This window comes from Thalassophryne amazonica, chromosome 17 (genome assembly GCF_902500255.1).
Source record: "Thalassophryne amazonica chromosome 17, fThaAma1.1, whole genome shotgun sequence".
NCBI classification, from domain to species: Eukaryota; Metazoa; Chordata; class Actinopteri; order Batrachoidiformes; family Batrachoididae; genus Thalassophryne; species Thalassophryne amazonica.
Window position 1 is genome coordinate 1,646,626 of NC_047119.1, and position 24,840 is coordinate 1,671,465.

The following is a 24,840-nucleotide window of genomic DNA, read 5'->3' on the forward strand; positions in this document are numbered from 1 at the left end:
CTGTTGAACAACTTTGTAGGTGGAAAGAATTCCACCTACAAAGCTTCAACAATTAGTGTCCTCAGTTCCCAAACGCTTATTGAGTGTTGTTAGAAGGAAAGGTGATGTAACACAGTGGTAAACATACCACTGTCCCAGCTTTTTTGAAACGTGTTGCAGGCATCCATTTCAAAATGAGCAAATATTTGCACAAAAACAATAAAGTTTATCAGTTTGAACATTAAATATCTTGTCTTTGTGGTGTATTCAATTGAATATAGGTTGAAGAGGATTTGAAAATCATTTTATTTACATTTTACACAATGTCCCAAATTCATTGGAATTGGGGTTGTATAATAACAGCTGCAACTAACAGCCATTTGTATTTATTAATAACATCATTCATTTAGAATTGCGTGAATTTGTAATCATAAGAAAATAAATTTAAATGACCATTATATTTTCAACAGTTAACCTTTAGGGATAGAAAAACATGAAAACCATTTATGTGGGTTTACCTTTAACCCCTGAGGGTTAAAGGTAAATGGACTGCATTTATATCGTGCTTTTCCATCTGCAGCAGACAGTCAAAGTGCTTTACAATAATGCCTCACATTCACCACAACGTCAGGGTGCTGCCATACAAGGCGCTCGCTACACACCGGGAGCAACTAGGGGACCTTGCCCAAGGGGCTTTAGTGATTTTTCCAGTCAGGCTGGAGTTTGAACTCAGGATCCTCTGGTCTCAAGCCCAACGCTTTAACCACTGGACCATCACCTCCCCTAAAGTGAAATTGGTGAGGTGAAGTCTTCAGCTGTTTCTTTTCTCCTCCAGCACTCCACTCATGCAGTGATAATGCAGAACATACAAACCTCCTTTACCACAACAATACAAACAGTGTGCAGTGGATAGATAACGTCGGGTTGGGACACCTGCCATCCTTAATGATCATATGTATGCAAGACATCTGTAATAAACATCAGGTGTAAAGTAATGTCCATTTATGTACTCTAAGTGTCTGCCTTTACCCTGTGGACGTTCAAATAAGTCACCTGCGTCGTATCGTAATGCTGGTTTGTTCTTCTATAAACAGATTTGGAAATGAGAAAACATGGACCAATGCTACATGTTCTTATATAGACATTGTACACACGCAAAGACTGAATCTTTATCTGCTATCAGCATCTCCTGAATGAAGCACAGTATGTGGATATGCATGAGGAAGATCCAGAGTATAAACCTGCTCACTGAGAGCGTCCTCTTTCTTTGCAAAATATTTGGGCTGTGGACCATTTTCATGGTTGTAAGGCATTGGCTCCTATCATGATGACCCTAAAGCATGTGATCTAAAGCATAGGTGCGTTAAGAGCAAATGAAACTCCATTTTGTGATGAGCTGAGCACTAAATCATGTACAGGGCTGAAAGGGAGTGTTCTAAATGTGCTAGAACCTGGCACATTGCTATTTAGATAGTGGACTAAAGTGAGAGGTTTTCTGCCAAGGAAACGGATGTGTGTGAAATGCATCAAAACCTGTGAACAGGTCAATTATAGGAGCAGCCACCAAAGCTCCCTGAGAAGTAATTACACACCTGGTTCCTGCAACATTTCCCAGTTTTTACTTTTATTTCTCTTAAAAAAAAATTTCAGTTCTGTTGTATTTTGATGTGCTAATACACATCCCTGTTTGCACAAGCAGAGCGTAGGTGTTTTGCCATCCTGCCTATGTAAGTGCAGCTGAATATCGTGCTGTATACATAGCAGAAAACCTTTACACTCAGCTTTAGCCCTGGTTTCTGGTGGTCTGTGTTGCATTTGCTTTCTGCTGCCTCATGACTGTGATGCGCCCCCACCGCCCCCGAGCACACCTCATTAAAGCACCTCGTGAAAAGGACAAATATTACGTCTGTTGGAAATGAGTAATGTCACGGAGCTGCACTGCTCTGTGCCAGGTGTAGGGCACGGCTCATTAACATTTGTCTACCAATGAACTTTAAATGTTTTTAAAAGGTGTTATTTTTTTTTTAACAGTTGTCATTTTCATTTTTTATTACTACAGTGACTAGACGTTTTGATCTTTTTTTTTTTTTTTCTTTTTTGAATGAGCAGCTGGTCAATCCTCTAAAAGTACACATCAGCCTTATTTCTTTCTCACTCACTCTTTAGAGTTTAATTACTTTATCATTATTTTGTCTGATTTATTTTTTTAATGACATTTCACACAGCTGATGGGATCTTTACATTAAGGGTCTTCAAGAAAAATTCCTCCTTAATACATAACTTTTAACACATCTATAAACTCCTATATGAAGAGTTCAAATGCAAAACCGTGAAGGAACCTTTTTGGAGAAAAATGCCATTTAAAGTGAATTCAAAGAAAAATAAATTAAAAATGCTCAGATTGTCATAAAGAAAATGAAAATGGTATGTTCAAATTCTTTAATATTTTGCACACTGATAGTTAGTGAAGCAGCCAAGTTTCTGTTAGCCTCCTCTTTAATTCTTCATATATGCCCCCCCTTTTTTTTTCTTAAAGTGGTACATATATACTGAGGGAGGCATGTTGTCCTCAACATTTTTAAAACACAGGTTTTCGTCTTGACAGCAAGAGCACAAGGAAATCTGTGTAATTCACAATTTGATACTTTCTCTCACTATACTTTCTCTCTGATTCCCTTTTTATTTCTATTTGAGTGGTACGGTGCCCCCCCCCCCCCGACTCCACCTCAGTTAAGAACAAATTCTAAGTCTCATCCTGTTTCTGTCTTGTTCAGCTGAGGTGGTTCGGGCATCTGGTAAGGATGCCTCCTGGGCGGTAGGGAGGTGTTTGAGGCACGTCCATCCCTAGGGAAGACCCAGAACTAGGTGGAGAGATTATATCGCCACACTGGCCTGGGAAGGCCTCGGGATCCCCCAGTCAGAGGTGGTCAGTGTGGCCTGGGAAAGGGAAGTCTGGGGTCCCCTGCTGGAGCTGTGTGTTAGTCGAGGATTAAGTGGCTCCATTTTGGATCGAATTGATCAAATATCAAGACCACACAGAACCAAAAACTGGCATCACTGAATCACAAAGAATGTGTGCATGAATCTGTGTCAAAGATGTAAATCTGCACTCTCGGAGTGTCTCTGTTTAGTCTTCAATTTATTCTCATTCTCATATTTTCAGTATTATTTATACTTTGATATTTTCTGATATATTTTTCCATATATATATATATATATATATATATATATATATATATATGAATGAATGAATGATACAGCTGTATTGAGGCTCATGAGCTTCATTATTAGAAATAACTACAAGTATAACCAACATCCAACCAATGTACCTCAGCCTGCCATCACTGCCTTCATTCAGATTGGCAGTCACCATGTGGTATTGCCCAGCATTTGTATAAAATAGACTTCTCATCTATTTTAGTCCCGCCTAGCTGACAGCAGGACGACCACGTGTCTCTTGTGACTGTAAAAGGGTCACTCTAATATTTGAAAATGAATGACACCTGCTCATTTTTCCTCTGTCTCTTGTAGCTAATGTGACCAAGGAGTGGTGGGGGTCCCAGCCATGCTTGACAGCATTGTAAGCAATATAAACAGACATTTCCAACAGACAATGATTTTTCTACATTATTTGGTTAAAAAAAAGTGTTTTCATGCCATCAAAAACAACGTCGATACAGATATGTTTGTGAAAGGCTCATATCGGCTGATCTTATCGGCTAACTGATATATTGGTCAGGTTCTGTAGTACAAGTTGGACCTTTTTGAGATCCCTATGATTGTACAAAAAACGTGGTGTACTTTTCAGCCCCTGCCTGGCTGTAGTTCCGTTTTCCATAAGTCTGACATGCATTTTTAAATCTCTGGGAGGCAAAAATGACACTGACCGATACTTTTGGTTTTCCAAGATGGTACCAAATATCTATAGTCTGAGGCAAATAGTCTGAGGACTTTGACTGAAAGTGTAATGAGCGCTGTTCGCCCCGTGCTCAGGGATCATCTTATTCATGTGCTGAAAATGGCCTGCCTGGTTTCTAAAAGATGTGACGTGTCTCATTTCAGTGCCATCAGCAGATTGTACATTTTCTTCACCAGCTTCATCCCACCGGAATTGGAAGTAAATTGGAATCGCTGCTTTGCTGTTTGAAGGCGGAGTCTGTAATATGACAATACAAATCCATGTGTGCATGCACTCTTTCCAGTAGCTTCATGTGATCCCATTTTTGTGGAAGGAGCCACATGTCTCAGTGTCTGTGTTCAATCAGGAACCTTTCAGACTCCCAGATGTGTAGAATAATATACTGAATGCGCAGAGATTGTATCAGATATTTGCTTTTTTTTAATGTTATTTTTTTGAAAAAACTTTTCATGAATGAATCAAGAGTTCCTATTTTTGATAGTGTTGCAAGTTTCATGAGACTAAAACATGAGGCAGTTAATTCCAGAAATGAGCAATTCTGAAATCATTTTCTCCAATGCTTTAAAATGGACAAAAAAAAAAAAACAGACACATGGAAGAAAATGGAAAACAACCATCAAAATGGATAGAAGAATAACCAGAATGGCAAAGGCTCACCCATTGATCAGCTCCAGGATGATCAAAGACAGTCTGGAGTTACCTGTAAGTGCTGTGACAGTTAGAAGACGCCTGTGTGAAGCTAATTTATTTGAAGAATCCCCTGCAAAGTCCCTCTGTTAAATAAGACGTGCAGAAGAGGTTAAAATTTGCTGCTGAAGAGGACATGCCCTTGAAATGGGTGTTTCAATAAGACAATGACCCCAAGCACACTAGTAAACCAGCAAAATCTTGGTTCCAAACCAACAAAATTAATGCCTCGCAGATGTGAAGAAATCATGAAAAACTGTGGTTATACAACTAAATACTAGTTTAGTGATTCACAGGATTGATAAAAAAGCAGTTTGAACATAATAGTTTTGAGTTTGTAGCATCAACAGCAGATGCTACTATTATTGTGAACACCCCCTTTTCTACTTTTTACTAATAGCCCAATTTCATAGCCTTAAGAGTGTGAATATCATGAATGCTTGGTCTTGTTGGATTTGTGAGAATCTACTGGTACCTTGTTTCCCATGTAACAATAAGAAATATACTCAAAACCTGGATTAATCTTTTTAGTCACATAGCACTACTATTATTCTGAACACGACTGTAAATTGGGTGCAGATCTTAATATGTCTCTAAGACACCTGGTGACTGTTACTGACCTGCTGACAGTTTGTACCATATGACCCCTTTAAACGTGCCCACACAGCCTGTACATTCTGCCATAACTCAGGCAAAAAAAAAAAAAAATGATTGTGGATCTGCAGTCATTTAAACAAACAGGTTTCTCTGTTTGTACGTAGTACCTGGTCTGACTTTTAAACTTTGCTTTTCTCCAGATCTGTCCACCTTTGGCGCGTCCACGCACTCGGCTAAACAGTTTCTGTGCTCTCAGCTGCAGCAACCACAGATTTTAATAATACAAAAGGAGTTATTGAGCAACCGGAGTAAAGGTTTCATTTGAATCTCATCTTGTTTCACCTGTTGTGTAAAATACCTTAAAGAGCAGGTGTCAGTTTCTGCAGAGCTCATTGATCTTTGAATTTTGTTATTATTGGAAACGGGAAAATGCCGAGACTTTTTTCTTTTCAGTTTTCTTTAAGAGGGCAGCATCGTTCTTGGCATTATTAGCTCTTTCTTCTTTTCAGGGTGATTAAAACGTTCTGTCCTGTCAACATGATAAATACTTTAAAGCTTTGTAATTGTTGGAAGTGTTTTCTGTAAATCACCTATTTATTCATAAGCACCAGCTTTATTTGGTGAACCTGGTATCTGGCCCTAAATCACTTTCTTGTATATTTAAAGAATAAAATAAACTTTATGGCCACTGTTGTTTGAGTTCTTTCTCTGGTGGGATTTTGCTTTCCCTTCCCCAGGTCCCCTGTGAAGAAAAAGTCTGTTATATAAACCGTTAGTTTCCTGATTAGATAATGTTTTCCAGAAGGCAAACGTGTGTGTGTGTGTGTGTGTGAGAGAGAGAGAGGGGCTGCAGATAAGGGATTAAAGTCCACCGCCTCACCTGGGTCTGTGACTGTAGGGTGTTTACCTCCAGACCGGTTTGTTCTCACAGATGGTCTCTCAGTTACAAGAGAAGAACAGCGCCGGCAGACATGAGCGGGCGAGCCGGAGTCCTGAGCCCCAAACAGGCCCAAATCTTAACAGAGGTAAGAACATCAACAAAGGCTTTTCTAAAGAAACCTGTCATGATCTGTTTTGAGTTTCTGACCCTGTACATACAGACTGTCTTTGGGTCCAAACCTGATAACCTGGCTGCAGTGTAGCTGCATACTACGTCTGAAGTATTCACAGTAGTAGAACTACGGCTGGTCATAGAAATACTCGGTCCTATCAGGCCTATGGTTTGATCTGATTATTAGCTGTCTTTGATTTTCTCTGTTGTCTGGTTCCAGTTTCGGGGAAGGCTCCAGGACATCCTCCCTAACCTGCCCGCTCAGCACGACCACTACCTCCTCCGCTGGCTCAGAGGTGAGACTAGAGAGCTCCGCCCACTCTCACCTACATGGTCTGCACCATTAGCAGTGACACAAAACCAGTCGGATGCTCAGAGTGAAAGTAAAACTAACCAGAGTTTTTTTTTGGGGGGGGGGGGGAGTTTACCAGGAGTGTTGGAAATCCAACCACTGAACATGACATGAATTTTATCATGTTGGCATTGATTACAGGGAAAACACAAAAATAAAAAATTTTCAAAAAAGTATAATTATCCATATTTATCTAATTTCCAGTCAAACTATCTGTAAGTCTCTTCAGCTGCTCTCTTGTTTGCACTTGGGTTCACCACAGCAAATCTGAGGTGGATCTGCATGTTGAATTGGCACAAGTTTCACACCGGCTGCAACTCCACATTACATGGGGAAATGTGGCGGGGGCGGGGTTTGAACCGGGAACCTTCTGCACTGAAACTAAGTGCGCAAACCACTTGGCCACCTCCCCTCCTTTGTTTTGAGTCGTATCTGACACAAAACAAGCCTCTTTTTTGTATTTTTGACTCACCATAACTTCTTGAGTGAATTTTCTGACTAAAAATCTCATGGTGACTCAAAAAAAAATTGTCTTGGATATAAATAATTCCAAATAAGATGTTTCAAGAAACTTTCACTTAACATGATTTTAAGAAGTATTATCTAAAAAGTATCCGTTTATCTCATCCTTGTATCCTTACGTTTTACAGAGAATTTATTTAAGTGATTATATCTTGTATTAAGTGTGGATTAGATGTTTTGACTAGAAAAATAGACAAATGCCTGGTAAGTGTTAGCTTTTTTCTATGTTTTTTTAGCTATATTAAAGTCATCGTGTTGGGTAAAACTGTTTTTTGCTTTTGTTGTTTGTTTAAGAGCTAAATACATTTCAGGTCTGAATCATAAACTTGCAACAGGTGCACAGTTAGTGCACAGTTTTGCACATCAGTTTTAATGCCCAGTGCACATGTTCAATTTGAATTCTTCCCGTATTTAGTTTGATGGTTAAAGCTGTCACAGGCTACACAGCTAACACTGTTAGCACACGGCTAAGCTAAAAGTGTCACGCTAAAACACTTGTTGCTGGTAAAATGTCATTAGCTGTGTCAGGATGCGTTTCCTCACGGAGGTGCACGTCTGCGTCTGAACCCCAGTAAGGGAGACCCTCCAGCTGCTCCCTCGTTCTTCCACTCAGGGTCGCCACAGCACATCCTGCATGTTGATTTTGGCACAGGTTTTACACCGGATGCCCTTCCTAACCCCAGAAAATTAATACATAAACAAATAAATGTTTAAACACAACACCTCACGCCAGTGTTCCTCTGTGGTGGCAGTCTGTTAACACATAGAGAGACCAAAGAAGTCGTTACCGTACGTCTGTTTACAATGTCATGGCAGAATATTTGGATCATTTTGAATATACAGATAAGCTATTTGAATTTGACGTCTATCCATATTTATTTGAACCACAAATTCCAGCAAAGCACACAAAAAAAACTTGAACCCAAAACAATCCAAAAAGAGGCCTGAAGTTCCAAAATGTCTGAGTTCTCCTAGAAACATGTAACTGCACCACTCAGCCTTTAAAGCGTTGTACTCTGAAAAATAACGTCCTCTGTCATTAGCTGATGTCATTAAAGTTGCTCATGTTTCCTTTAATGGAAATGAACTCGGCACATAAAGGTTTATGAATCTGATGCCTTTGTTTGATGTCTCTAAGACCGGACTCTGTGATCCAGGAGGCCCTAGTAACCTAAAGTCTTAACAACACACACACACACGTGTTGAGGTTACTGTTCCAATCTAATCTGTGTGAAAGTTTGTTTTATGTGGTCTTGACTCAGAGGTGATATGTTTAAAGCCCGGACACAGTGTTTGGTGAAATAATAATGAAGAAGACTCCGAGTCTTGTCCTAGTTAACCAGTAACTCAGTTTTGTGTATCAGTGCAACGTGAAAGAAGGATTTACTCCTTTAGTCTTCATGTCTTATCGCATGTTTACAGTGTAGTGGACAAGAACCAGTTCAAAAAGAGCCACAGTTCTTTGGGCCAAACACTCGAGGGACAAGAAATGTGGCGTGAAGCTGTTTTTGCTACTTCTGCTTATGAAGTAGCAGCGATGACCTTAGTGGCCACCAGACGTCAGAAATGAAAGAAACTGATAAATTTATTTCATGTGAGTTCAACCACATCTGTTCACAATTTCTCTGGAAGTAGCAGAGATGTGACCAGCAGGGGGCAGACAGATATATGTCATATTACATGAGGGCAGTTACAAGCAAAACCATGTTTACATGTCTTTTTTTTTTCCTTGTGACTTTGAATGTAAGTCAGTTTGTTAATTTTTCAGGAATTTTGTTACATTTTTGGGGGTGAACTTTACCAAAAAATTTAAAAGTACTGTAGTTTCTGGAGGCCCTGTGACAGACTGGCGTCCTGTCCAGGGTGAACCCCGCTTTGAGCTCTATGACTGCTGGGATAGGCTCCAGCCCCCCGCGACCCCTAATTGGACTAAGCAGTTGAAGGTAGGTGGGTGTGTGTGTGTGGGGGGGGGGGGGGGGGGGGGTTCTGCCCTTACCAAAAAATAGTACTGGTAAGTATATAAAAAGTATACTTGAAACGTGCTTGCATATACTACTTTTTGGTAAGGGTGGATGTGGAGTTGTGATTTATTTTATATTTTTTACTTGTTTGGCTCGTCCTGCAACTTATATTTAGAACTGAATTACATATGTAAAAAGAAATAGTTTCATCGTTGAGGGTTTGCACTTGTGTGGCACACTGTGGCACAGTCTACCCAAGTGACAAGTCACTCCTGTATACTGATGTGAAAGAAGTACTGTGATTCACACTCCAGAGCAGAAGGTGGCAGCAATGAACTGTTAAGCTGGATGCCAACTGCCATAAAACAAGGTGGTCTGTGTGAGGAGTAGTGCTAGGTCTGAGAGAATGAACAATTTAATAAATCATGCTCTTAATCTGAAAGACCATACGCTAATAAAGCAAGGCAATAACTTTCATATGGTCTTGAATAAAGACAGGGAATAACCTTCATACTAGTTGGCACTTGTTTGCACTTTGTGGGACATTCAGAACTGCATTGAGGAGAACTGTGAGGCTAAATGAGCTAAAGTCTTAAAAAAAAAAAAAAGTATAATCATTTATGAACTTTATTTACATTTAGTGAGGTTGTTGACCCCCAAAATGTGAATCTGCTGCAAATTATGAATTATTGGCAAACCATTAATGAATTAATGAAAATTTGTGCAAACTGAATTTTCTCAAACCATTAATAATTTTTTTTCTGCAACCCATGAATAACATATCCCACAAAATGTGAACGCAGGTCTCACAAAACATGAATGTCATTCATGACATACATTTTGTTGCTACACCCAGTGAGGTGAGCCCCAAATGCTGGATGTGACCCGCTCCGGGGACAGCAGCAGGTGGGGAGTCTGACTGGGGCGGTGCACCTGTCAAACAGTAACACAGGTGTCAAACTCAGGGAGGACAGAAACCTCCTGTGGAGCAGAAGGTCGCTTGATCTTGATTCTCAGTATGAATACAGACTGTGACAGCAGGGCCTCACCATCCTTCTGATTTTCGGAGTTTTAAGCAACAGGTGTCAGAAAAGTGACCAAAAGGAGAACTGGTTTGTGGTGGCCGAGCGTTCATAGCAACATCACTTTTTAACCTTCGATGTCGATTCTTCCTGTCATCATGAAGCAGAATTCATCAAGCGTTGGATTGTTCACCGGGAACGTGAAAGAGTCTAACGCGCGCGAGCCGAGGGGTGACGTGAAGCCCCGCGGTGCAGTGAAACTGGGAGGCATGCAGTCATAATCCCACAGTTGGCAGCTTTGCACCATTGGCTCCTTGGCCTTGCACAGACACCAAATTGTCAAGAAATTCACGTTTTGGAAGATATTTTTCAATATTCATGATTTGCAATTCATGGTTTTGGATAATTCATGATTTGCAAATGATTCACATTATGGGGGTAACGGTGAAGAATCATTTTACTTGACTTCTTTGTGTCTCATACAATAATGTTATGTAGCTTGTTAGCTTCTGCTGGCTAACACAGTGTTTGCATTATAAATAATATGCCAAGCAAATTAAGTTTGCTACTTGTTGCCAGTACCTCGTTTCAAAAATAAATACAACTTATAAACTGGTGCAACTTATTTATGCCACACACACACACACACACACACACACACACCCCAATCATGGCGTGTTTTTGTACATATGCGATTAATACTCTGGTGTGACATATAGTCTGGAAAATACAGGTAAGCAATTTCTCAAGGATACCAATATTTTCCCTTTTGATAGAACAGGAACTAACGTATGGACAAGGATTATTAGACTTCCAAATAAATCACATTGCATTTAAAAATAATCATATCACTGTTTGCACACGTCACTCCATGACACACAAAAACAAAAAAGAAAAAAGCCCTGAGTGATTTTCTGGGTTGACAGAGGTTTGAACCAATGAACCTCTGGTCCAAAGCATCATTCCACTCACTGTTTTAACCATTTGACCATCGTATGTAATTTATTTTATTTTTTTTTATCCAGTGTTACTGGGTAACTTTTCTGTGCTACAGGATGTTGAGCCTGTCGGTGTTTCTTTAGTTCAGATAAGTCGATAGTTAATATAGTTCAATATTTGTATTAGCTGTTAACCTCGGATGTTGTCCTTCCCTCAATAAACAGGTAAAATGTTCTGAACAGTCATGTTTTCTGCTCTGTGGTCAGCAGGTATTTGTACTCTTGAACTCTTATGCTATTTGCAGTTCTTTAATAATTAACAAAGGACTTAAAGTGTTTAGTGTTTTGTATTGTAATGTTGTAGTAGTTGTTTACTGTAACGTTGAAGTCAAATCATGTTCATCGGCAGATTTACAGTAGAAACTGTTGGATTTTGTTCACATCAACAACATGAAGCCTCTGGACATTAAACCTCGTTGCACCTCTTTAGAAACAGCACAATTGTGATGAGCAGCAGGTGCAACTCAGAAATGTCTTTTGTTCAGTGTACTGCCGTTATAGTGTCATAAATCACAAAAGAAAAAGTAAGTTTAAATTATTTAATAATTTATCTTTTTTTTAAAAATGAAATATCTGTTGTGTGTTGGGGGGTTTGGCTGGATGTTTTGGTGTTTTCTTTTCTTTGCTCTCCAGGTGGTATGCAAACTGGTTTTTGTCTGTGGAGAAGGTGCTGGCAGAAGAGTACTTCACCCTCATCAGCATTATTAGCTGCACCTGTGGAGGATGTTTCACGTGCAAACTTAAAGACTTTCAGCTGAGGCAGATAATTAGATGGCGTTCTGCATTTAAGCCATGAGTGATTCAAGCAGAATTGCCGGGAACTCGACCTTGTGATGTTCGTTTGTGAGACGCTGAGGACCGCGCCAGGGTTTGACACATCGTGCCTGTGAAGGAGGACGGGTGAGGGACACATGCTGTCAGCACACATCAGAGGTGATTATTGTCTGAATGATCGTTAATAGTAATTTGGCATTTTGTTACGCAGTATATTTGAACATTGATGAGAATTGTGCAGTTTGTTTCTCACTGCCGTGGCGTACGGACTGATGATCCTCTACCTGTTGTGAGAAGCTGCTCATTTACATAAAGCTTAAATTCAGACCTGAATGTGTTGCTGATAGTGTGTGCCTCTGAAAGATATTTGCTGTAGCTTTGTTGACTTACCTCACCTTTTCCATCCTTCACAGAGTCAGTTTGTCGTGTCCACCTGTGGGGTGTTTGGCGGTGAATCTGAGTCCAGAAGCGCCGAGGCTTCGATCCTTTTGGGCGCTGGAGAGCGCGCCATCCTTCACTCCGCCAGACAAACTAAATATTTATGTTGTACACTAATTATTGCACTGGAGGGGAAATAAAATCATTTTGTTTGTGGAAACGCTTTCTGGTTATTTAGCGCTGGGTTCGGTCAGACGTTGGTCCGCTCCTCAACCTGCGTCTGCACATAACAATCTGTGTATACAGCCTAGGGCTGGGCAATTTGACCTAAAATTCATATCACGGTAACAGTATATATCGCAATATAAACTTGAGTGTAAAAATTGTGTTTCTGAATGAGTCCCTTAGCAAAGCTAAATTGATCTTTGTTTTTAAAATGACAACAAAAAACAAAAACAGATCAAATGTAATTTTGTGAACATTTACTGTGCAGATCTCAGAACTACAGCTACAGTTTGCCAGAAGGTACATCTAAGATGTGAGCCTAGAGTTGATGTTTTGGTGAAAGAATTAAAGAAATGTATTTATTCTTTGGTCAGTGGCTGAAGTTTCATCTCTTGAACACTAGATGGCACACCTGCTCTGAATGCATTAAGTGCTTTCAGGTCGGTCAGAGCATTTCCTCATTTACAAAACTCAACACAAAACCACCAAAAAGATTAAAAAGTACTTAATTTACTCATATTTGAAGCCAGTCTGGGTAAATCGTCGTTCCCTGGCTGATTTTGTCTTTTTGCTCTGGTTAATGTTTCATTCAGGTCACATCTGCCTCCGCCTGGCGCTTCCACTGAAATAAACAACGGTTTTGCAAATATTGCACGTTGCTGTCTTGGCTTTGCGGTGTTCAGTGACAGAACTGCTAAGTGCGGAAGACACTTGGACGTCTCACATGAAGGCTTCTCGTCTCAGTGACGGACACGCCTCAGCTCAGACCCCCCTCGCCCCTCTGCACTCTGCAGCAAAGGAGCAGTGGTTCACAGAGACGTTTCCCTGGATCAAAAACTCCACAGGCACTACTGCGAGTAGTCAGAATGTTCTCCTGTCTCCACAGAGGAATGCTGGAGCTCTGACAGAGTGACCGTCAGGTTCTTGGTCACCTCCCTGACTAAGGTCCTTCTCCCCCGATCACTCAGTTTAGACGGGCGTCCAGCTCTAGGAAGAGTCCTGGTGGATCTGAACTTCTTCCATTTACAGATGATGGAGGCCACTGTGCTCATTGGGACCTTCAAAGCAGCAGAAATGTTTCTGTTCCCTTCCCCAGATTTGTGCCTCCAGACAATCCTGTCTCTGAGGTCTACAGACAATTCCTTTGACTTCATGCTTGGTTTGTGCTCCGACTGTCAACTGTGGGACCTTATATGTAGACAGGTGTGTGTCTTTCCAAATCATGTCCAATCAACTGAATTGACCCCAGGTGGACTCCAGTTAAGCTGCAGAAACATCTCAAGGATGATCAGTGGAAACAGGAGGCACCTGAGCTCAATTTGAGCTTCATGGCACAAACTGAATACTTAAGTATGTGTGATTTCTTAGTTTTTATTTTTAATAAATTTGCAAAAATCTAAAAAAAAAAACTTTTTCCACCTTGTTATTATGGGGTATTGTGTGTAGAATTTTGTTGGTGGGGCAGGGACAAAGAATTTCATCCATTTTAGAATAAGACTGTAACATAACCAAATGTAGAAAAAGTGAAGCGCTGTGACTGTACATTTTTATATCTGTGTGTAGATTGTCGGTTGGACATCAGCCATCTAATGTCTTTCAGTGTTGTTGTTGTTATTATTTCTTTGCTGATCACTGGAGGGTTTCTTGACTTTTTGTCCCATTGACATTTCACAGTTGTGCTGAGGAGTCCAGGATTTTATTTTTATTTTTTAGCTTTTGACAGAATTTAGATCAAACAAACACACACACACACTCATCTTCAACCGCTTACTGAGAGCAGGAGGCGGGGTACACCCAGGACAGGACGCCAGTCTGTCGCAGGGCCACAAACAGACAAACATGTTCACACCCACTCGCACATCTACGGACAATTTAAAGATTCCAGTCCACCTAACCCGCATGTCTTTGGATGTGGGAGGAAACCCACACAAACACGGGGAGAACATGCAAACTCCACACAGAAAGGCCACAGGCGGGAATTGAATGTGTCATCTCCTGATGACTCTTGTTACTGTATTAATCAGAGGTTTTTTTATGCAACAGTTATGAGTTCATGGGCAAGTTTAGTTCATGGACCATCAGAAATGTAATACCCTAATGATAATCTGTGTTTTTACTCTGTGTAACGGCACAGTTCAGTATGAATCACAGTTTGGAGGTCATGGTACGGTTCAAATCACGGTATATTCCTGCCAGCTTTCCTCATACAAGTACAGTAAAAAAAGACTTTCACAAAATTTGAAAAGGTGGAATAATATCACTTGAAATATTCAACAAGTGGTTGGAGGAGCTTCAGTTTCCTCATCCCGAACATAAATATATATATATATATATATATATATATATATATATATATATATACACACACACACGTATATAATGTATGTATTCCGTTGTGGCATTCAGAGGGTTAACTTTAAGATTTCCCAAACATTACAGCTCCAAAATTGTAAATGAGAAAAATAAACTTTGAGGCTGGTCTTCCTGCTCGGACACTGGACGCCTCCTGGGCCACGGTTCTGATGGGATTCAGATGTGGACCACAAAATCTCAGACTGCAAAGGTGGTGAAACAACTGAGCGTTAAAAAAGCTGTGGGGATGTGTGATACCATGACGGATGATCCTCAGATAGGTTCTTGTGGTGTTACAAGCAACAGAGTGCAAGAAAGGGCACGTCCTCTGTGGAACATCTACAGGGGTTTCACACAGCTCTCTGTGCCAGGAAAGGTGCTTGTAAGCATCCTTATTAACTAGCTTCAAGCTGAACTTGCAACAGTTTTTGTCATCTTGAATTTTGACCATGCAGAATTAATTTGGCAGCATTTTTCCTCTTTTTGCAGCTCGCAGCTTCAATGTGCAGAAAGCTGAAGCAATGATTCGTAAGGTAAGAGGGTTTGTTGTTATTTGGCCGGCAACCATTTGGTTTTTGGTTTGTTCCCACGACACACAGCCAGTGGACTGGACATCAGTCAACTGACCAGTCAGTCAGACAGTAGGCTGGACGTCAGAAAGACAGTCAGTCAAACAGACAGACAGTCAGTCAGACAGTAGGCTGGATGACAGACAGACAGACAGTCAGTCAGTCACCTAAGGTTTGAGATGGCTTCAGCTGTACTGGTCTGATTGTCACCAGACGTGATGTTGCAGGACACAGTGACTCCATGAAAAATACTGATGTGGGGACAAAAACATTCAGGTCTCTGAAGTGTAGTTTGTAAAACTGTGAGCACAGTAAGTTCTTGTTTTATTGTCTGATTGCCACAAAATGTGGTAGGTGTGTTTGGTATTTTGACCCCAGGAAGACTATTTATTGTCTTTGGGAACAAAAGGTCGAGCTCACTGGAGTGTGCTTTGACCAAAGCTTGTGAACACAATAACTTCTTTCTGAATTGCCTGATTGTCACTAAACTTGCTACACAGTAAATTTTGCTGAGTAAAATTTACTCTTCTGGGATAACATTTGGTTCCAGTCCAAATTAGAGTTAAATCAACTCTATTACAGTGTAAAATCAACTCTTATTGGAGTAGAAACACTTGATTTTTTAACTCTGTTTAGACTGGGACCAAATGTTATTTTTACTCAGCAAAATTTACTGTGTATGTGTGACCTCAAGACGCCTTTTGGTTTTTGGGTCAAAGGTGAAAAATCACTGAACCATAACTTGTTAAAATCTTCTGCAGAGCTGTGCTACTTGTCAACGGCAGCCTTAAGATCAGTTGTCCAGGGAGCCGTGGGTCCGTGCAGAATGTCTTCACTGAAGGTTTTGACTAGTTTCTCTCTGCAGCACCTGGAGTTCAGGAGACTGATGAACGTCGACACCATTGTATCAGACTGGAAGCCTCCAGAGGTACAGACGCCGTGTGCTTATCACCCTGTGTTTTTCATTGTCATGTGTCCTTTTCACTCAACACTTTTGGTGTCACCAGGTGATTGAGAAATATGTGTCTGGAGGGATGTGCGGGTACGACCGCGAGGGAAGTCCCGTCTGGTATGATGTCATCGGTCCTCTGGATCCCAAAGGCCTTCTGTCGTCAGCTTCCAAACAGGACTATCTTAAGACAAAGATCTTGCACACAGAGAAGCTGGCAAGAGAATGTCGGCGACAGTCTGAGAAGGTCAGGAAAAAATTCCTGTTGCGTCCTTTCTTGTTTCCTTTTCTCTATCCTTGTGTCCTTTCCTTGACTGTGCATCACCAGTCAGATGGTGAGTACAATATTTTCCCTCATTACATTTCTTTTTCTCATGTTCTGTGCACTGACTTCTTACTTTCAGTGCTCTACAAAATTTTAGAATTTTAATGAAAATACATGTTTAATCCCCTCAACACACACACACACACACACACACACACACACACACACACACACACACACACACAGCAAGTTAACAGAAATCTAGATTTGAAATGTTGAAGTATTCTTGTTCAAACAAAAATTGAAGTACTGTGTTTTGGGGACTATTAAGTCATACCACAGGAAGTCCCATCTGTGTAAAAATGTATCATGAAGAGGGAAAACATGGGGAAAAAAATGGTGTGTGTATTTATCTACTGAAACAGATCGACATAAAGATACCCTGATATTGTGACATACAGACTTATGATTCATTTCTGGTATTTTACTTGTTACCCCTTTTTTCCCTAGTTTGACCTTATTTAATGTAGCCCTTCTTTTTTGTCATTCTGAGTCCTGTTAATGATGGAAATAAGTTGTTTTTTTTTCTGAAAATGTTCCTTGAAAATGTGATGAATAAAAAGTTTAAAAAGAAAAGAATTCAAGAAAAAGCATTTTCTACCCATGTATAAACTCGAGTATCCAGTCGCACTGGAGCCTAAAGTACAGAAGCCACATATCATTACTCTTGTGTTTCTTGTTTCCGCCCTGTTGAAAACGCTTCACTCCCTGATTTTTCTGTACCATTGCACCCCTATTTTTTTGATACAGGAGTGTAATAGAAAATACAGAAAGCTTTTCTTCTGTTTCATGACAGAAACTGTTAAATTATTGAGGTTGGTAAGGTTTGACTGGACCCTTGTGAAGCACCTTGGGGTGACCTTGGGATTTGGCACTGTATAACTGAATTAAATTGATGGCCCTGCAATAGACAGACATCCCATCTGCGGAGACCCCGCCTCACACCCTGTGACTGCTGGGATAAGCTCCAGGCCCAGCTGTGTTTGTTGTGGCAAGTTTGGAATACTTTGAAAAATGTAACGGAAATCTGTTTTCAACAAGCTGCCTTTACCAAGACACGAACACTATCCACCTTGGACAAATGACCCCCCCCCAAAAAAATGCTGTGAGTGCCAACACTCGGTGCCGATGATGATTCATGCCGACATTCCCTCCTGTTGTTACTTGTTTATGAACATAATGTTAACAAGCTTTAACAAGCTCATCACGAGAACAAGCATCAAATTTTTCTTATTAACAAAGTGGACAGTTAGTTATCAGTGCAGTTAAGCCAAAATACGCTTTGTGCTCCTGTGACATCACAGCGCTGTCTTTATTAAGATAAACTCTCCTCATGAAATTTGAGCAGCAGAAATAGGATGAGCTCGTTGTGAGTATAAAACTTCAGGAGGGAAACGGTTTGGTTTGTGCCTTATAGCAGGAAGAGAACGAGATGCCCGTTGATGAGGTTTTAGTTCACACGGGTCAGGAGCGTTTTGTTGGTTTTGACGCCAGTGAGGCTACACGTCTGTTTGTAACTCAACATAATTATGAATTGTGTATTTATTAACCAGAGGAAATGAAGGACGTATGTAGATGAGGCTACATGTTGCAACAGCACCAATGTTTTCTAGTTGCAGTTTCCCGGTTCGACCACTAGGTGCTGTGTGTATGCCTGGTCAGTACTGTGTGAATATTAACACATATTTCTAAGTAGAAATACATTTGCAGATAAAACACATAGAAATGTTTGTTCATACACACAGATTCATGTGTAAACTTTGTGTACAGATGGTTGGTTTGCAGATGATGGATCCCTGGATTCAAAGGTGTAACACTTTGAGAATAATTTAATACAAACACTGAATTAATATACTTATGTAGACGAAGCTTTGTACTTTTGCATGGTATGAGTGCCCACTGGTGCCGATTGTGTGAGCTCGCATGGGTGCTGGAGCCTATCCCAGCAGTCACAGGGCGTGAGGCAGGTTCACCCTGGACAGGACGCCAGTCTGTCTCAGAGACACATACTGTAGAGACAAACAAACATAGTCGCACCTACGGAACTATCGTACGTAATCATGGTATCCCACGCACTCCAAAGGATCAGATAAATGTTATGTTGGACGGAGTGAAAACAGAGATACATACAGCCCTCTGTTAGAAATACACAATTTGACTGAATTATTTCTCACTGGTCCTTAAAGTTGATCTTGTCCTTGGAACATTTTCTCATGTTGTCTGTTTTCTGATTCAATACCTTCTGTTCTTTTCCTCCTGCTCTCTGCCTTTTCTTTTCCTCATTTCCTCTCCTTCCTTCTCCCGACGTCTCCGTTCTGACCGTCTCCTCTTGTCAGCTGGGGAGGAACATTGAATCCATCACTCTGATCTACGACTGTGAAGGGCTGGGACTCAAACACATGTGGAAGCCTGCGATTGACGTCTACGGAGAGGTTAGTTTGTCTGCTGCTCACACTGCGCCCGTGCTGCCACTCTCTGCTGACTCCGTCCTTCTCCTGTAGATCCTCACCATGTTTGAGGACAATTACCCAGAGGGGCTGAAACGGGTCTTTCTCATCAAAGGTACTAAAACACGTCTCAAGTTAAGGAGCCACAGACGCATTTCTTATTTTTGCATGAATCTGAGTTTGTGTCTTGTAGCTCCAAAACTTCTTCCTGTGGCCTACAACCTAATCAAACACTTCCTGTGTGAGGAAACTCAACATAAGATCATCATTGTAGGAAGTAAGAAACTTATTTTCAATACATGACTCCTGCAGTGTGCAAAACTATCTTGTGACTGTTGATGGTGGATTACATTCCTGCAGATGTTTAATACATTTTTAGGTAACTGGCAGGAAGTGTTGCGTCAAAACATTGATGCAGATCAGCTGCCGGTGGTGTACGGAGGAACCCTCACTGACCCTGACGGGGATCCTCGCTGCAGAACCAAGGTGAGGCTCAACACACAGGGTGGATAACGTTTCAAAGTGGTAACGTTTCAAGTGGGCGTGGATCCAAGCACATAAAAGGATCGCAGTGAAAACAACAGCTGTTTGTTTTCCTGTAGGATGTCTGTGTGATGTCATAAGGCAAGTTAATGAATGACATAGAAGGAAACAATTGCAGTTAGCTTGTTGTATTATTGAAATAACAAGTCTGTTAGCATATGGCAGCAGAACATGCTATTACATTTAGTGAAGTAAACATGCACACATTTAGCTTTGAACTCTATAAACCAGAAGCAGTTTACAGAGTTCTTTGTGCCTTGTTCAATAACATTAATGAACCCCATTAGCTTCTGCTCACTAACACAGTGTTTGCTTTACAAATAAATGGTGCACTAATTAAATTCATCTTGCATCTTGTTGCATGAAGCACTTGTGCCACATTATCTTAAAAAAAATCCAACTTACAGACCGATTCTTCTTTACATGTTTTTTGCTTTTCCTGACTAAATACAATAAAATATGGTTCAGAGCTACAAAATGACTATTTTGAAAATTGTATAACTTGAAGGAAAATCCTCTGTCCACCAAAATATTTGATCATTGAACATGAAAATGTTGAGACCTGATGCCAAATCATTTTCGAGACATTAAAAACAGTTTTCTGTCAATTGGTGCAAAGTCCAGACGCGGTAGAATGTTCATGTAACATGCTAGCATACGAGTGTTGCCAAACCACGACTGTGTGTGTGATGGTTGTTCTGTTGTGTTTGCAGATCAAATATGGCGGTGTTGTCCCCAAGTCGTACTATGTTCAGGACTCTGTGAAGGTTCAGTACGATAGCAGCGTGACCGTTAGCCGCGGCTCAACATTACAGCTGGAATACGACGTTAAAGCTCCCAGCAGCCTTCTGAGGTACAGAACAAACGGCTGATTCATGGCTTTAATGCCAAACCTGAAACCTGTCTGAACTGTATCGATGTCCCTGCTCTTTTGCAGGTGGCAGTTTTCCAGCGACGGGGCAGATATTGGGTTTGGCGTGTACAGGCGCACCAAAGAAGGCGACAGTCAAAAGCTTTCTGAAATGCTACAGGTTCTGCCCAGTGAACGCTACAATGCACACCTGGTCCCAGAAGACAGCTGTCTCACCTGTCCTGAGCCTGGAGTCTGTGAGTAACCGACCGGTAACACGGAGCTCTCCGGGCGCCGCCTCATGCCCGCTGACGGCCCTCGTCCTTCTCTCTTACTTTGTGCAGACGTGGTGTGTTTTGACAACAGCTACAGCCTCCTGCAGTCCAAGAAGGTGAACTACAATGTGGAGGTTCTTCCTCCTGCTGAAGGACACCTGCAGACCTCCAGCAGCAGAACAAACCTGAAGCTGCAGTGATCAAGTCCAAGACCCTCGGATGGACGCAGCAAAATCTACACTTCTCTAGTTTGGGAGGCTTTTTATTTTTTATTGTATCTATAGTTCAAAACAAGAAAACGTCTTTGATATTTCAAACCAGAACCACAGTAACATCATTACCTCATCGTTCAGTGTAGAATAAACACTTTCTAATGCTGCAACATGTAATGTTTTCAGGATTAATCACATGTGGGAATATCCAGTCACAGGCTTCGTCCACTTTCATCCACAAATCAAATCAAATCAATTTTATTTATATAGCGCCAAATCACAACAAACAGTTGCCCCAAGGCGCTTTACATTGTAAGGCAAAGCTATACAATAATTATGTAAAACCCCAACGGTCAAAACGACCCCCTGTGAGCAAGCACTTGGCTACAGTGGGAAGGAAAAACTCCCTTTTAACAGGAAGAAACCTCCAGCAGAACCAGGCTCAGGGAGGGGCAGTCTTCTGCTGGGACTGGTTGGGGCTGAGGGAGAGAACCAGGAAAAAGACATGCTGCGGAGGGGAGCAGAGATCGATCACTAATGATTAAATGCAGAGTTGTGCATACAGAGCAAAAAGAGAAAGAAACAGTGCATCATGGGAACCCCCCAGCAGTCTACGTCTATAGCAGCATAACTAAGGGATGGTTCAGGGTCACCTGATCCAGCCCTAACTATAAGCTTTAGCAAAAACGAAAGTTTTAAGCCTAATCTTAAAAGTAGAGAGGGTGTCTGTCTCCCTGATCTGAATTGGGAGCTGGTTCCACAGGAGAGGAGCCTGAAAGCTGAAGGCTCTGCCTCCCATTCTACTCTTACAAACCCTAGGAACTACAAGTAAGCCTGCAGTCTGAGAGCGAAGCGCTCTATTGGGGTGATATGGTACTACGAGGTCCCTAAGATAAGATGGGACCTGATTATTCAAAACCTTATAAGTAAGAAGAAGAATTGTCCTAACTCCAGTTTTCTATTTACACATCACATAATGTGAACAAAAAACCCCAAAACATGCCCCTTACTTATTATGTGACTAAATACAGTCATGTTCAAAATAACAGCAGTGTGTTTGAAAAAGTGAGTAAAGCTCAAAATCCTTATAAGTTTTTATTTCCGAAATCAAAAATACATTGTGAATACTGTACATTCTATTCCAAATCAAAACATAAAGAAAAATGTGTCAGATTTGTTGTTACTTTACATAAAGTGAAGATAAAAGAATATTAGGCTGTTGAATAAAATATCAGTGTTTGTCTTTTTCTTTCTGTGACCCTCATTTCACCCGTACAGGTGGAACTTATTGAAGGATTAAGACAGTAAATGTTCTTCCTGCTGGTCGTCGTGTTTTTCTCTGACTATCAGAGTCAAATGAGTCGTTCGAGACATTGTTCAGATGAACAGCGTACTTTGGTTAAAAAGTTGACTGGAGAGGAGAAAACATATAAAGAAGTGCAGAAAATGACAGACTGCTCAGATAAAATGATCTGAAATGTTTTTAAAATGGCAACAAAGACGTGGAAGAAAACGAAAAACCACCATTCAGATGGATCAAAGAACAGACAGAATGACAAAGATCAGCTCCAGGAGGATCAGAGGAGGTCTGAAGGTACCTGTGAGTCCTGGAACAACTAGAAGACGTCTGTGTGAAGACAAAGGATGGACAAGACGTCCCCACAAAAAACAAACTACAGGTGTTGAAGAGGTTTGACAAAGAACACACTGACTGGACTGAAGAGAAACGGGACAACGTTTGGTGGACTGAGGACAGCAGGATAGTTTTTTCCTCATCAGATGACCCCCAAAAACTGAACTCAAGCCACAGTCCACTGTGAAGACAGTGAAGCCTGGTGGAGCATCATGATGTGGAGAAGTTTCTCGGGTCTACTGATCACAAACCAGGATCAGGGACCAGTTTGAACACATCAGAACACTTGAAGAAGTCACGAAGAGGAAATGTTTCAACAAGACAACGACCTCAAACACACCAGCAAGTCAGCAGCATCTCGGTTCCAGACCCAGCAGATTACAGTTATGGAGTGGCCAGCCCAATCCCAGGACCTTAATCCAACAGAAAACCTGTGGGGTGACGTCAAAAATACTGTTTCTGAGGCAAAACCAAGAAATCCAGAGGAACTGTGGGCTGTAGTCCAAAGGACCTGGACTGGGAAACAGAAGCTGGTCGACTCCATGAAACACAGATGTGAAGCAGGTCTCAGAAACAGTGTTCATACAACTAAATATGAGTTCAAGCATTTTTCACTTTATACAGGAAATGTTTGAGTTTGTAAAGAAGACAATACAAACACTGATATTTTATTGAACAGCCTAATATTCCTTTTTTCTTCACTTTCTGTAAAGTAACAACAAATTAGATACATTTTTCTTCATGTTTTGATTTGGAATAGAATGTACAGTGTTCGCAACCTATGTGCATGTATGGAAACAAAATATATTATGAGGAGTTTGAGCTTTACACACTTTTTTTTTTAAACACACGTTATTTTGAACACGACTTGTTGAGGAGGTGATGGTCTAGTGGTTAAGCGTTGGGCTTGAGACCAGAGGATCCTCAGTTCAAATCCCCGCCTGACTGGAAAAATCACTAAGAGCCCTTAGGCAAGGTCTTTAATCCTTTAGTTGCTCCTGGTGTGTAGTGAGCACCTTGTATGGCAGCACCCTGATATTAGGGTGAATGTGAAGCATTATTGTAAAGCGCTTTGAGCGTCTGATGCAGATGGAAAAGCGCGATATAAATGCAGTCCATTTAACTGTATTTAGTCACATAAGCTGTGGGTGTGTTTTGGGTGCGACATGAAATAAACCTTTCAGAATCTCACCTGTCCTTAAGAAACAGGTGCATCATTATCTGACACACTGCTATTTGCCCTATTGAGATATCCCACAATCCCTTGCATGCCAGAGAGTCACTGTAGTCAAAACAACATAGAGAATCCACATGATGACAATTACAAATGAACATTATATGACCAAAATGTAATTTTTTATGCTTTCAATCACATTAATCAGAGGCTGCATGAGACCCTGAAAACTTGCTAAAACAAATATTCCAAATATTCCGTGTTTGCTACATTTAACCTACATGGAATTTAAACAATTCCGAATTTCAGACATCTTACATATGTGACTCTAAAACAAAGAGGACAAACAGTGCTGTTAAGGACAATAAGCAGGACGTTAAAGAGCAAACTTCACTTCCCCCAGAACGACGTGAACAGGAAGTGATCGCGGTTCATAGCGACTTGTGCTGAAAATAACGGAGAACCAACCTGAGCTTCTTGTATGTTTACATAAAATAAACACAATAACAACGTCTACAAACCCAGAGAATATATTCACCAGGGTTTTAGGCACAATATACAAAGAGTTTTATGTTGGGATGTTAATGCTGTTGTCCGTGTGCAGTGGTTAAAGTGCAGCCTGATCAGGCTGACTGAATGCGGTGTGGCGAACTCTTTGAAGTTTTGTGAGATTTTGCAGGATTTGAAACCTGGAGATGGTGTTTGAGCTTCATGATTCCCTCCCAGGTCACATGCTCCACCGATAAGATGAAGATACTTAGAGTTGCCCCAATGTGCTTCAAAATTGCATTCAGAAAAACTTTGGGCAGTTTGTCCAGTGTACATATACAGTCCATGGAACCAATACTACAACTGACCCATACTACAACTGACCCCCCCCCCCCCCCCCCCCCCAATTACACAGATGAGCACAGGTTAGTTTGCTGTTTACAGAATGTGGGCATTGGATAAGAAAATGACATCAGCATCAGTTCTAATCTGTCACTGGCAGTTGCACTGTATTTTGCACTGGGTGGTAGATAGGGCCCTTTATCTTTGATGTGTCT

General features: G+C 41.0%; 1 protein-coding gene and 1 long non-coding RNA gene across 2 annotated transcripts; both read left to right on the forward strand.

The window, feature by feature from the left end:
* The first annotated feature begins 214 nt into the window (after window positions 1-214).
* Window positions 215-4,535, forward strand: LOC117529065. The gene is made up of 2 exons (XR_004565928.1): window positions 215-519; window positions 782-4,535. It is a non-coding gene; the product is annotated as an uncharacterized LOC117529065 (long non-coding RNA).
* A 1,603-nt stretch (window positions 4,536-6,138) lies between these two features.
* Window positions 6,139-21,125, forward strand: LOC117529058 (SEC14-like protein 2). The gene is made up of 12 exons (XM_034191759.1): window positions 6,139-6,207; window positions 6,454-6,529; window positions 15,307-15,350; window positions 16,252-16,314; window positions 16,394-16,582; window positions 18,997-19,092; window positions 19,162-19,222; window positions 19,301-19,384; window positions 19,487-19,593; window positions 20,364-20,503; window positions 20,588-20,757; window positions 20,845-21,125. Exons 1-12 carry the CDS (start codon window positions 6,154-6,156, stop codon window positions 20,973-20,975), a joined length of 1,215 nt encoding a protein of 404 aa, XP_034047650.1. The 5' UTR covers window positions 6,139-6,153; the 3' UTR covers window positions 20,976-21,125.
* Window positions 21,126-24,840: the final 3,715 nt, after the last annotated feature.

What these genes read in the sequence shown, in the direction of transcription:
- LOC117529058 (XM_034191759.1), top strand. Translation starts at nt 6,154, where the DNA reads ATGAGCGGGCGAGCCGGAGTCCTGAGCCCCAAACAGGCCCAAATCTTA. An exon ending in AGGCCCAAATCTTAACAGAG is followed by an intron (nt 6,208 to 6,453) that starts GTAAGAACATCA and finishes GTCTGGTTCCAG; the next exon opens with TTTCGGGGAAGGCTCCAGGA. An exon ending in CCTCCTCCGCTGGCTCAGAG is followed by an intron (nt 6,530 to 15,306) that starts GTGAGACTAGAG and finishes CTCTTTTTGCAG; the next exon opens with CTCGCAGCTTCAATGTGCAG.